General features: G+C 51.2%; 1 protein-coding gene and 1 long non-coding RNA gene across 2 annotated transcripts in view; both read left to right on the forward strand.

Annotated features, from left to right (window-relative positions):
- Window positions 1–3,399, forward strand: LOC103672561. The gene is made up of 4 exons (XR_571194.2): window positions 1–406; window positions 1,361–1,419; window positions 2,654–2,757; window positions 3,352–3,399. It is a non-coding gene; the product is annotated as an uncharacterized LOC103672561 (long non-coding RNA).
- A 4,675-nt stretch (window positions 3,400–8,074) lies between these two features.
- The window catches only part of ACLY (ATP citrate lyase), a 39,780-nt gene continuing 33,777 nt past the window's right edge, over window positions 8,075–14,077 (forward strand). Inside the window, exons 1-4 of the mRNA XM_040640621.1 lie at window positions 8,075–8,187; window positions 8,727–8,774; window positions 12,421–12,595; window positions 13,731–13,853. Of these exons, the coding sequence (XP_040496555.1) occupies window positions 8,090–8,187; window positions 8,727–8,774; window positions 12,421–12,595; window positions 13,731–13,853 (444 nt within the window). The 5' untranslated portion in view covers window positions 8,075–8,089. The remainder of the gene's footprint in view (window positions 8,188–8,726; window positions 8,775–12,420; window positions 12,596–13,730; window positions 13,854–14,077) is intronic.

Below are 14,077 nucleotides of genomic sequence, written 5' to 3' on the forward strand. Positions count from 1 at the left end.
TACATCCGCCGCCAGCGTGCGCATGCGCCGGCCTAGCAGCCTGTGGGCTAGGGCGTGACAGGCGCGTGGCTGGTGGCTGCAAAGCGGCTGCACTGGAAGGTGTTTGCTGTTGCACGCTCCGTCGATTCTCTCCTGAGAACCGTGCACTGTGTCCAGAATATACAGCCCGTAAAGTTGGAAGAGGATTGGGGCAGAATTCCAAATAGGGATAAGGCATACGTGGCAAGGGTGTGTGCACCGTGTTCCGCCACATCCAGGATGTGAGGATTTGCAAGAGATTTCGTGGAAGACAAGGTTGGGTTCGACCTTAATTTAACACATTTATTGAGCACGTGCTAGTGGTAGGCTCTGATGGAGGCCTCTCCTGACGACTTTCCTCATTGCCTCACTCTCTTCTGCCAAAAAGGTAGGCTAGATTCTTCTAGGCTCCAGCGAACGCCCTGTGCTTGCGATACTGCTTTAAAACGTCAACTTCCACGCTAATGAGATCGTGACCTCAGTTAAGGCAGGGACCCTGTCATAACCATGTGTTTCCAGAATTCGACTGTCTGGCATGTAGTAAAAGCTAAATAAATGGTTGTTAAAGTTTAAATAGTTAAAAGATGGCCCTACCTACATACATGTACACACCAATGAGTATATGTAAAACTAGAGAAATCTGAGTAAGATCAGTGGATCTTATCAGTGTCTATCTTCTGTTGTGCTATTGTACTCAAGTTTTTCAAGATGTTACCATTGGGGTAAACTGGGTGAAGGGTACATGGGATCTTTTTATTATTTCTTACAACTGACTATGAATCTACAATTAACTCAAAATAAAAGTGTAATTAAGAAAAGAATGCCAAGTTTAATGCCAAGATAAAAAAAATAATATGGTTCCTTCCTTGGAGCAGAGAGTGAGATGCATAAGCAATAATGACTTCCCAAAGTGATGTTGAGTTATTAGAAGTTCTGTGTGCCTGTGAAGGAGATGAGGACCGATGAGTGAAAAATTCAGTCAGGGCCGGGGCTGCATTAGAGACAGCGTCACAGAAGGAGTCACATTTGAGCTGAGGGTGAGTAGGAATGGTGCCCAAGAGACCTAAGTAGGGAAGGAGGTAACCAAAGGCCAGAGGTGTGTAAGGAGCAGCAACCCCACCAGTACAGTGAAATTCATCCTGTTCTACGTTATTAAGATGGGCACATAGGTGAGTTGAACACATTGCTGAAAGGACCAGCAGTTAATTGGAAAATCCTCCTGCAAAGAGGAAATCTATAGAGTTAATTCAATCCCAATCAAAATCCCAGCAGAATTTTTTTTAAATAATTGACAAGCTGAGGGGCACCTGGGTGGCTCAGTGGGTTGCGTGTCTGCCTTCAGCTCAGTTCGTGATCCCAGCGGCCTAGGATCAAGCCCGGAATCAGGCTCCCTGCTGAGTGGTGAGTCAGCTTCTCCCTCTGCCCCTCCCCACCCATGTGCACGCACACGTGCGTGCTCTCTCTCTCAAATAAGTAAGTTAAAAATATTTTAAAAATAATTGACAGGCTGATTCTAAAGTCTATGTGGAGATGCAAAGGACCTAGAACAGCCAAAACAATTTCGAAGAAGAAATACAAAAGAGAAGTCATGCTGTGCTGTCGAGACTTATTTTAAAGCCATAGAATGATAGTAGCATAAAGATTGATACGCAGATCAATGGAACAGAATAGAGAGTTCATAAACCCACACATATATGATCAATTAATGTTCAACAAAGTTGCCAAAGAAATTCAGTGCTGAAAGGATGATCTTTTCAACACATGGCACTGGAACAACTGGATACCCATATGCCAAAATAAAACAGAAAAAACCTTACCTCACACTATATACAAAAATTAATTCAATAGACTTAAATATAGGGGCGCCTGGGTGGCTCAGTCGATAAGTGTCTGCCTTCGGCTCAGGGCCTGATCCCAGGGTCCTGGGATTGAGTCCCGCATCAGGCGCCCTGCTTCGGTGGGAGCCTGCTTCTTCCTCTCCCACTCCCCCTGCTTGTGTTCCCTCTCTCGCTGGCTGTCTCTCTTTGTCAACCACTGGTGTTCTCTTTCTCTCACTCTGCTTTCTCTCTCTCAAATAAATAAGTTAAAAAAAACCCTTAAAAATAATATCTGTTTAAAAAAAATAAAAAATAATACAATTCTAGAAAATATACACTAAATCTATGGTGCCCAAAAGCAAAACAGTGCCTCCTAGCAATATGGAAGTAGGGCAAGGAGGGATAAAATAGAAAGGCATACAAGAGGATTTGGGGGGTCGGGGGTGAAGGATATATGCATTATCTTGACTGTGGTAATGTTTTCACTATGTATACCTGTGTTCAAACTCATCCGAGAACACATTAAATGTGTACAGCTTATTGTACATCAATTAAGTATCAGTAAAGCTGTTTTTAAAAAAGCACAGTTAAGGGGCCTCTAGGTGGCTCAGTCAGTTAAGCGTCCGATTTGATTTCAGCTCAGGTCATGATCTCAGGGTCATGGGCTCTGCCCTCAACAGGCAATCTGCTTGAGATTCTCTCTCTCCCTCTGCCTCTCCCCCTGTTCACATCCTCTCTCTCTCTCAAAAATAAATAAATAAAATCTTTATTTAAAAAAGCACAGTTAAATAGCAATAATATTGTGTGCTTTTTGGCAGATTACAAAGCACTTTGTGATCTTGACAGCATCCTAATGATGGATGAAACACTGAAGCTGAGAGAAGTAACAGGGCTTGCCTGAAGCCACATCATTAGGAAACAGGTGAGCCGGGCTGGGGTCCATGCCTAGTTTGGATTGGTTAGGGTAAAAAGTACTGGAATTTGTTCCCAACCTGTCCCAGCAATTTATTAGCTGGGTTCCTTATGTTACCTCTTTATATCTCCTTATTTGTCTTTATATTTCCTTCAATTGTGAAATATAACAGAGGTGCACAAACATATATGAAATATACATGTACAGCTTATTAAATAATGAACACCCATGCAATCATCTCACAGGTAAGTCAAGAGACATTGCCAACTGGGGGCCCCCTGTGAGACTCCCCAATCACAATCTCATCCCTGCCCTACCCCCTCCCCAGATAACCACCACCTTCTTGGTTACTACCCTTGTCTGAGCCCTCTTTGGCTCCCTCCAGGATTACTGCAATATCCTTCTAATTCTCTTTATTCTACCCCTGCCTCCTTCCTTCTCAGCATAACAGTTAGAATATTCCTTTTAAGGGGCACCTGCCTGGCTCAGTGGTAGAGTATGTGACTTGATCTCCGGGTCATGAGTCCAAGCCCTGTGTTGGGTGTAGAACTTACTTTATTATTTATTTATTTTTTTTAAATATTTTATTTATTTATTTGACAGAGAGAGAGACAGCCAGCGAGAGAGGGAACACAAGCAGGGGGAGTGGGAGAGGAAGAAGCAGGCTCCCACTGGAGCAGGGAGCCTGATGCGGGACTCAATCCCAGGACCCGGGGATCACGCCCTGAGCCGAAGGCAGACGCTTAACGACTGAGCCACCCAGGTGCCCCTAGAACTTACTTTAGGGAAAAAAAAAAAAAAAAAGATGTCAAAAAAATAAAATTGCCCTATTAAAAAAAAAAAAAGAATATTCCTTTTAAAATGCAAGTCAGATCCTGTCATCTTGTGTTCAAAACACTACAATGGTCCCCCATTTCATGCAGAATAAAAGCTACTCTCCCCATCACTCCTTGTGCTCTGGCCACCTGGCCTCTGAACTTTTCCTTGAATAGGAAAATAGCAGACAGCTTCCAACTCATGAGGGGCCTTCGCTCTGGGTGTTCTCTCAGCCCAGGATGGCTTGGAATTGGTCTGGAATGCTCCCTTCTGGCGACTTAACTGACCCTCTCCCCTCCTCCATGTATTTGTTCAAATTTCTCCTCTTCACCCAAACACCCTATTTAAACTGCAACCCCTTTGCCCTTGTTTATTGCTGTTTGCCCTGATAAAATGTGGGTTACACAAAGCTGAGCGTCTTTGCTTGTTTCATTCATTATTGCTCCAGTGCCTAAAATAGTGCCTGGCAATTGCAGGTGTTCAGTAAATATGGGTTGAATGAAAGAACTAGAGTCCAGTTTTTTTGTGATAACCATTGCTTTTCTTGGTAGTTTTCCCACCTATGTATTCATTCCAAATAATAGAATTTAGGTTTGTTTGTTTGAACTCTATGTAAATTGAATCATACTGTACATGTACTTTTTATGTTCCATTTTCTTTTGCTCAACATTATGTTTTTGAGATTCATTCATGTTGTGTGTGGCTGCAATTCATTCATTTTCCCCTGCTGTCACATTTTTCTTTGTGCGAATGATACCACAACCCATCCAACCGTTCAACTGTTGGAGGAAGTCTGGGCTCTGCCCAATTTTTGGACAATTTCCCATGTAGCTCTGAGCACATGAGTATATGACATTCTCCTGGGCATACCTAGGAGTGGGGCTGCATACCTAGGAGTGGGGCTGCATGGTCTTCGTATGTGTGTCTCTTCAGGTTTATGAGATAATGCCAGATGGTTTCCAGAGTGATGCATGCATCTGTCCGTCTGCAGTCTGGTCACCCCTTTGGGCCTCTGTGTCCCCTGTATTTCCTTTGTAAAATAAGAGGATTGGACTAAGGGATTTCTGAGGTCTCTTTGGAGTCTATGTTCTGTGATTCTGTGATCAAGGAGGCCTAAATAAGCAACACCACATCCTTGAGGCAGCACCTAAGTTCTCAGGGATAGAGGCAAGGGCACCCCCGTGCATGGGAGGAGGCCTTCAAGCCCCCTTGGGTGAGGCACTAAACTCTAAAGACTGGTGTCAAGGTAGCGACTCTGGCCCTCATGGAGGCTGGCAATTCTCATTCATACACGACTTCCGCTTCTGCCTGCCCTTGTGAGAATTTCCAAACACAGAACATGGCAAAGAGAGGCAAAAGTAATGAATTCATTCAGAGATGAAATTAACCATGTCAAGTCAAAGTCAAGGGGAAGTGATGTGTTCTGTCTCAGGACAGGAAATGGTGTGCTGTCTTCCTAGGGGAAGGCATCCTGAAAGAGGAAAAGAGGAGAGAATGTCCCAGGAACACACCTGGTGAGGATGAGGCAGTGGCTATTTTTAAAACACGGTGAGGGTAGGGCTGGGGGCAGACTCCGGGAAGAGGCCAGACAGGAGCTTCTTGGTCTGGCTAGAGAATGTTTCCTATACCCAGAAGCTGGGTCTGGCCATACCTCCCTGGGGAGCTTCCCCAGGACACCACGGGCTCTTGACCCTTGGCTCCAATTGGAGACTGGTCAGTACTGGACAAAAAGTGAAAGTTGCAAGAGTGAGAACCTCCCCAGTTTTTCCCAGGGCAAGTCATGATGGGTCTTTGGTTTAAGCCCTTGTCTCTGGTTGCGGCCAGGAGACAGGTGGGTTCAGAACTGCACACTCAGGTAGACCCTTATCCTGGCTACAGCTCCTCATTCCTCTTCTGTCCTTCTAGAATTTCTTTCCTTCTTTCACATGTTCATTCCAGCATTTATTTCATCACGTATACAGTGAGTGCCTAATGTGTGCCTAGCCCCAGCACAGTTCTGGGTCTTGAGGAGCTTCCAGCCAAGTGGGGGAGACTCACTGGATATGATTTTATTTCCTCCTCCTCACCTACTAGGTGGTAGAGGACAGGGTGAGGGACCTGGCAGCAGAGGGTCAGTTGCTCATCTGCGTAACGATGATGACACTTGGCTCAAGGGGTTGTCATGAAGAGTCTGCATTAGCACCCGTACCTTTCACATAGTAGGTGTTCAATGAATGTTAACTAAAGTGCATTCAAATCTAGGAGGGAGTCACTGGGTCATCCAGTGCCACTATGGTGGAATGCCTGTAGCCTGGGCACAGGGACAGCACCTATATCCTCCTGTATCCGGGCACATGGACTTATCTTCCAGCCCAATCTAAAAGAGGGGGGAGGTGATTCAAATGGCAAAAACAAAAGGGTTTAGAGCTTTTAAGTCAGGAAGGTAAGAAAATGGGGCCCAGATTGATCATTTCGGAGCAGAAGAGCTTCTGCAGGAGCATGGTGGAGTAATGAGAGAGTTTTTCCTGGTGGGCTTGAGAGCTATGGGGAAAGACCTGGGATGGAACCACTCAGAGAACTGAAAAATCCCAGTGCTTGGCTGGCTCGTGGACCCTCTGGCCAGCCCCTCTCCTCCCTCACTCCCTGGACAGCTCCTTTCTTGTTGCCCCCACCCAGGACTAGTCATATTTGGGCCTGGCAACACCTATGTGGGGGACTTAATCTCTCAGCAAATATTTATTGTTTACTATGTACCAGGCCCTATTCAAAGTGCTGGAGACACAGCAGTGAAGAAAACAAAGAGCCTCATCTCATGTACATATGCACGTATAGCTGAAGGATAAATTGTTAGAACTGGAATTGCTGGGGCAAAAGCTTGTGCATTGAAAATTTTTATTGGTTTCTGGATGAGTGGATCTTTCTAACCAGAGGGATAATTGCTACACAAGTGATTCCTCCTGACTACAGTCTTCCTGCTGGCCTCTGAACACCTGGAGTTGCTATCCCCCCAAGGCCAGAAATAGAGTACCTTTTCTTTCTCTTTTTCTTTCTTTTCTTTTCTTTTCTTTTCTTTTCTTTTCTTTTCTTTTCTTTTCTTTTCTTTCTTTCTTTCTTTCCCCTTCTTTCCTTCTTTTCTTTTCTTTTTGGAGTACCTCTTCATAGGAGATGTTTTCTTTATCTACAGAGAGGTGACCCTTTGAGATTTGTGCTTTTGGGAGAGATTCTTGATAGGGTTGGAGCTCAATCCATACAGGAGTAGAAGACTCTCAAGGACCAACAGCAGAGAGGAGGTGAAGAGTTGTTCTTTCAAAAGGATGGTTGGGAGGAAAGGGACCAGAAAGTGACATCAGGGATCATTTGGTTCAGGCATGGGCAGCAAGTTTAGCTGCCCCACTCCTGACTACAACTGGATTGGGGGAAGGAGGGCTTCCTCAAGTTTTTGTCCACAAAAATGTTGCAACACTGTTGCAGTGTCAGTATGACCCGGGTGCTTGGCAGGGGCACACACATGGTGATTCTCTACATACTGGGCTGACCCTTTCACCTGATCTGGTCAGTGCTCCATTGGTTCTCCTTCCTGGAGCTAGGTAGCTCTTAGGGTCAAAGAGCTGCTCAGGAGACCTACAGGACTGGGGTGAAAGCTCCAGAATGTCGGAGCAGTAAATATATGTCCTGGTTTCCAGGATTGCCTGATTTCAAATATTCTGCCCCATTAGTTCACTGGCACCCGTCAGACCAGGTGTCCCAGTTTTTGTTTTGGAAAATAGCCTGTCTCACAGGTAATGGAGAAAGGGGAGGCAACAGTTCATTCATTCCAGTGTGGAAGCTTGGGATGGGAGGTAGGGGTGAAGCAGGAGACCTGCAGAGATGGTCCCGGCCCTGTGCTAAAATCTCAGCTCCGCGAGGTGAGGTGAATGGGACGCAAAGCGGTGTGACTGGCACCCACCTAGCCCCATCGACTCACTCCATTCCCGTCCTATCCCACATCAGGAGGTCTGATCTGATCTCTGCCTTGCCCCACCGGCTCAATGGAGAGGGCCCACGTGCAAACGCAAAAGCAGTCTGCCACCGCTACGTAAAAAGCCGGTCTAAGCAACTGGGTTCAGCGTGGCCGATTTTAGGTAGCCGGGATACGGACGTTAGTTGCTCCCAAGGGGAGAGAAGACGGGAGACTCCAGGTCCCCAACACTGCTACAGCCTGTTCTGCCAACCCCACCCCCAACACTACCTTCCGAGCGACCATCGGCCCAGCCTCTAAGTGATCAGGCCACGGACCCCCGCCCCGTACGTTCTCCTCCCAGCGTAGCCCGGCCCATCTCCCCACATCGAGGCCCCGCCCCCGGCCCCGCCCCAGGCCTGCGGGCTCCGGAGAGGCGGTGCCTGCCAGCCTTCTGGACGGACGCTCCAGGTGGACTACAAGTCCCAGCAGCCTTTTAGTCCCGCCCCTGGGGGCGGAGCTATACCGGGCAGCGAATTGGGAGGAGCCCTGGCGCTCAGGCTAGGGAACGCGTGTGACCAATCGGGGGGCCACTCGCCCCGTGTGCCGATGGGGGCGGGGAGAAGCCCGCAGGGGCCCGGACAAAAGCCGGATCCCGGGCGGCTGCTTGAGGCTGGGGCGCTCCGGGCATTGGGCGGTGAGGCGGGGCCTGCGGAGGGAGCGCGGCGCACGGACTTTCGCAGAGAGGTTAGTAGCGGGCAGCTGCCTTCGCGGGAGGGACCCCACCTGCCCCAGGAGCTTCCCGCCTCCCTCCCCCAACCCGGAACCGCCTTCCCCGACGCCGGCTTGGTGCTCACGTGCCCTCCCTGCACCTGCTTAGAAGTTTCCGGGGTCTTCGCTTTAGGTTAGCCTTCGCTCGGAACCCCCGGCCGGTGGCCGCGTGTCGACTACCCCACCCCCACTCTCCCACATTACAGTTTCTGGGAGTTTGCACAGGGTGTGCCGTCGTGGCTTCTCTTCCCTCCGCCAAACTGCATTTGCACCATCCGGGCGCCCCTCACCCCGCCCGGAGCCAGTCCTCGAGCCTCTTCGGGCTTTACCGGGCTCCGTCTTGTCCCCATCCGGGTCTCCCCACCGGATGCGGGGGACGGGAAGTAGAAAGAGTGGTGGCCGCTCGCCCCACTCCTCCGCGGGCTCAGGCCCTTCCTCTATTTTTTACGGAGAGTCGACTGAGTTCTGCGCGTAGAAAGTGGAGGGAGCGAGCGGGGCGCTCAGCCTTGGCGGGCCACGCGGGGCCGGGCTGTTCCAGGGTGCTCGAGGCCTGGCCTCGCCGCGAGGACCTGCCCGTGGGGCAGCGGCGCGGGAAGGACCCTCCTCGCCCTGGAGGTGCCGTCGGGCCCAGCGTCTGAGCGACAGATGGCCGGGGTGCCAGTCTCCCGCCCCACCTCTGGCGCTGACGCGGCCAAGGCTAGATCCTGAAGGAACCGGAGGATGCTGCCGCCGCCCTCCTGGAGGGCCTGGCAGAGGGCCAGACCCAGCGCCGGCTGCCCTCTCCAACCTTGGCAGATACTGTGCAGTACCGAGGACTTCTGCCATTGGGGTGGTCCCCTGGGGTCTGCCTGGCAGGAGGATTTTGGAGAGCGGGGAGGAGCAGTGCATGGCACAGTTTGGCCAGCCAGCCCACTCCTTCCACTCTTTCAGCCAGCTCAGGTCCTTGAATATCTGAAATATCGGGTGAGGAAAAGCTGGTAGACCCCGACTGCCCAGGGCGGGTCATTTTCATCTCTGAGGGAACTTCAAAAGCTTGGGCCAGGGTGACGAGAAGAGCCCTGGGACATGGAGCAGCTGGTGGCTCCACCGGTATTCTGGCACTATGCTTGCTGCAGTAGGGGACCCTCACAGAATTCTGCCTCTCCCCTTTACTCTGCGAATTGCTTCTCCTCTGAAAAACAAAAACCACACCAATCCTATGGAAACTAACCTAAAAATGAGTGCTCTTTGTCTTTCCTAGAGAAAGACCCTAAGTGGCATCCCCAGTGGCTCCTCTGCACTGGCTGTGTCCCAGGGGTACATTCCTAGGGAACAGGCTCCTTTCATTCAGCCTTGCTGTGGGCTGCTTCAGCCCTCAGTGGCTACAATCCTGGGTCACTTACCTGTCTGCAGAAAAGACCCCATTCAGCTTATAAAGCCCTTCCCTTGGGGTGATTGCGCGCGCGAGAGTGTGTGGTTAAGTTCCTTGGCATGTTTACCCCTAAATGATTTACACTTTTACTTGTTATTAGGTGACAGTTCCTGGGGCCCCAAAGCAGACCCCTGGGGGCTTAGCTATGTCCTAAAACCACCTATCATCAGTTTGACAACATACTCAGTTCCTGGGGAGGCAGCCTAAGACTTTGGTGGGGTGGATCCCCAGACCCAGATTGGTATACACTTTTTTTTTTCTTTTACACTTTAAGTCCCAGTGTCACTAGAGCAGATGCTCTTAACTGGTGGCCTGTGGTCATAATCATAAGCACCTTGAAATGATATGCACAGTGAGGTTGGAGCACATTTTTTAGGCTTCAGGTGATTAGGAGTCTGAGACCTCAAATAGATTAAGAGCCACTGCCTTAGACTTCTGAGACCCCTCTGAATGATTACATTTGCGAGTTTTCTCCACCCCGGCTACTCCATGAAAGGTTTGTGAGTCTTACCCTGCATTGGTGAATATGCAGAGGCAGATTCTTTCCCCACTGTTATTCTGTCATAAATCCTGCCTTGGCCTTGAAAGGGCCTGCCCCCTCTAAGACAAAGTGCTCTGGTGGCATATCTGTTGTTTTGGTAAGCTGGCAAATCTCTTCTATCCTATATCATCCCCGTGTTGTGTCTCCCCACCCCCCCCCCCCCCCCCCCCCCCCCCCACTGTGTTGAAATGAACTCTTGGGTCTGAGATTTGATCTGGGCCTCAAGAAATTTGTGATTTTTTCAGCACAGAACATCCCTTTCCTCGGCCTTATCCTTTGTCTGCTTTGGGAGGTGCCAGGTCTGGGGGGGTCGTTGTTCTGGTAGTGTCTCTCAGACTGCTCTCTGCCGGGGAGGCTTAGCTGAGGGGCTCCTTCTGGAGTTTTTGGTCACAGGTGCTTGATGTGTCTGAACTGTTGAGGGTGGTCAGCAACTGCTGCCTCCTTTCCCCGCTCGATCTGCCCTGGGTTGCACTCTGTTTGGGAGGGAGGTGGGGGCAGGTGTACCCATCTGATTTCAAGACCAGTTTTTCTGGTCTGAAGTCAAGAAGGTTGGGAAATGGAGCTGGAGTGGGTAGGGGTGGAGGACTGTGGGACATAGGGGCTGGTTGAGGCATCGCCTTCAGAAACTCCTGTTGAGTTGGAGCCTGAAGTCATCCCAGGGGAAGGCCAGAAAGGGGAACATTTCTTTTGAGCCCCTTCCCAGCTACCCCACTTTGGGCCAGACACCAGACTGAAAGCACCCATTGTGCTGAGCTGGAGACTAGCTGGGAGGCTGAGGGGGCCGGCCAAGCCAGGGTTAGAACCTGAAGCCCTGGCCTAGCCAGTTGGGAGGGAGGTGGAGTGTGGCCTCTGGAACTTTGGCCTTCCCTGAGCTGGAGATGGAGACCAACCTTCCTGGGTGTATAAAGGAGCCAGGCCTCTAACCCCGCCCTCCTTTATTTGAACTTGACTTTTCTTCCCCAGCAAATTCAGCAACTTCAGTTATGGATCTTTGTGGGAGAGACTGGAGTGACTTTTCCTAATCTGGCCAAACTCTTAGCATGAATGACGGTTTCGTTTCCCTCCCCTTGCCCCTGTTCTTCTCCCCAACTTGCTCCTCTCACTACTCATGAGAGAATGGATGTGTCAGGGCAGTGGGGGAGGAGGGGAGATAAAGAAATTGTCTTCACAGACCCTTCTGTGAGGTGAAGGGGGGCACGGCCTGGTCCTTGGAGAAAAACCCTCAGGCTGAGTGTGGGGTTTTCTGGGGACCAGGAATAAGAGGATTTGGGTTCAAGTCCTGGCTCCCCTGCTTATTAGTTTGATTTTTTGGGCAAGTTACCTTAATTCCTCTGAGCTTTTATTCCTCATCTAAGAAATAGGTGCATTTCAGTTCACCTCACAGGGTTCATAGAAGATGAGCATCTCCATACATGTGACAGAGGATGACTTCTGCCCCCTCCCCCAGCTCTGGCTCAGTTAGAAGTGACCAGTACAGGGCGGTCCCTCGAGAGGCCAATGTTTTGCTCTAAATCAGCAGCTGGGTGACTCAGTGGGGCGGGTGGGATGCACCGAAGGTCACCGTTCCCCTGCCCTGCGTCTGCTCTGAACTCAGGGGTGGGAGTCTAGGGTCCTGGAAGAAATGAACTCTGAGATGACGCTTCCTCTTGGCTCCTCGGGGGCTTGATCCTGCTTGGGGTTAAGTAAACTCACCCGCCTGGCCCTCAGCCTGGTGGTGACTGTAAGTGTGTAAAGCGGGTGAGTCTGGGTGTGGGGGAGATGAAACCTGTAGGGGAATAAAGGCAGCATTGCACAATTCTGGCTGGGCGCCCCGTAGGTCACAAAACCAAAGGGTGTGTTTCGGTGTCTGTGTGGGACCTCGGGTGGGACCAGTGCTCGGGTTTGGGTCACACCACTGGTATTCCTGTCTCCCCATCCAGCTGCCTTTAGCTCCAAGACAAATGTGAGCTGGTTTGCTGAGGAGAAGCAGACACAGGGTTGAGGCCAAGAGTCCCGGGGGAAAATGCCACCTTTGTTTTTCTCCCATCATTTCCCGATCCCCCTTCCCTGCTGTCAGAAGCGCTCATTGAGATCTCCCTGCCCCCCCTCCCGCTGGGCCAGTCCTCTTTCTCTCTCTTGAGGAGCACGGAGATCTGGTTTTATTGTCTGGGGGCAATTGGACATCGGTCTGTTTCCTCTGCCCCTTCCCACCAGCTCCTGTTCCCCCAACAAGTAGAGCATTCCCTCGGCAGCTATGTCAGCCAAGGCGATTTCGGAGCAGACCGGCAAAGAACTCCTTTACAAATACATCTGCACCACCTCGGCCATCCAGAACCGGTTCAAGTATGCCCGGGTCACCCCTGACACAGACTGGGCCCGCCTGCTGCAGGACCACCCTTGGCTGCTCAGCCAGGTGAGCACGCCCTGCCTGGGCCCTTCTTCCAGGCCCAGGGTCAGAGGAAGAGAAAGGGTCAGTTTGGTGGAGACGGCACAACGGGTCACGTGATGGCAGACTGCCCCCATCCATGGGCAGCATGCAGTGGGCTGAGCGGGGTTTTGTGTTCTGCTGTGGGTCCCACATGTCGAGGTGCCCTGGCAGGGGACAGCGCATGGGCTTGGAACCAGACAAACTGGGGTCCAGATCGAAGCTCTCTGTTGATTAACCATGTGGCCTGGAGCAAGCCGTTTTACCTTTCTTGAGTGTCAGGTTCCCCATCTGTGAGATGGGCAGGACACTCACCCTGCGAGCTGTAAGAATTAGCAGTAATGTCTGGAAAGTATTTAGTGGGCCACCTGATACTTGGTCGATGCTCAGTAAAAGTACGTGTGTGCCCCCCTCCCCCGAGGGGGAGCATAGCAGGATTGTGTCAGGTCCACGAGGGAGTATGCCTGGGACTGTGTGTAGAGTGGCCGATAGCCTTGGGCGGCTAGCCTGGAGTCGAGGCTCCTCTGTCCGGTTCCCTGCAGGGCCATTGTTGGGAAGGGCAGACTTCCCAGGCAGGGCCCGGAGAGCAGGACCAGGACCCATGGCGGCTTCCGGGGTGCACGTTTCCTCCCGCTGCCTCAGGAGGAGGTGCCTTTCCTGGCCGGCCGTGTGCGAGCTTAGGGGCTACTTGCTGGGCTTATAGGCAGGATTGAGCACCGGGATGGGATTGACCAGATCTCTAAGGTCCTTTGTCACCCCAGGGCTCTGTCTCTCTGCTCCTCCTTTTGGAGCACAGGTGCTGGTCCATATTCTGAGGAGTTCGTGGTTCAGCGAAGCTAAGAGAGCCCGTAGGGAGGGTAGGGAATCGCTCATTGAGCAGGTATTTGGTAAGCACCTACTCTGTGCCAGGCCCTATCCTGGGCATGGATGGCTCTAGACTCCTGGTTGTCAAAAGAAAGGTGTAGTCTGGGATAGGTGAGGGAAGCTTCTAGGAGTTGACCCTGAAGAATGGATGGGTGGATTGGAAGCCATGCAGTCTGTCCTGTGCTTTGGGTCCCCGAACTATAGCCTTCGAGTCTCCTCTTTCTTTCCTTGCTCTAAGTACAAACTCCTCTCATTCCAGAGCTTGGTGGTCAAGCCAGACCAGCTGATCAAACGGCGTGGAAAGCTAGGCCTCGTGGGAGTCAACCTCACTCTGGAAGGCGTTAAGTCCTGGCTGAAACCACGGCTGGGACAGGAGGCCACCGTGAGTACAGGGACAGGTCGGGGTGGAGGCGCCGTGGTAACAGAAGCAGACCAGCGGCCCTGAGGGTCAGCCCGCAGCCAACCACATTGCAGCCTGGGGAGGGCGAGGGTCCTGCGGAGCTGACTTGAGCAGTGGGGCCAAGCGTGGTGCTCATTCCCAGCTCTGCCATCAGGGAATGGCAAGGTGGGCTGCAAAAGTCACCCAAGAACAGTTCATGGCTGGGT

This window comes from Ursus maritimus, unplaced genomic scaffold (genome assembly GCF_017311325.1).
Source record: "Ursus maritimus isolate PB19 unplaced genomic scaffold, ASM1731132v1 scaffold_24, whole genome shotgun sequence".
NCBI classification, from domain to species: Eukaryota; Metazoa; Chordata; class Mammalia; order Carnivora; family Ursidae; genus Ursus; species Ursus maritimus.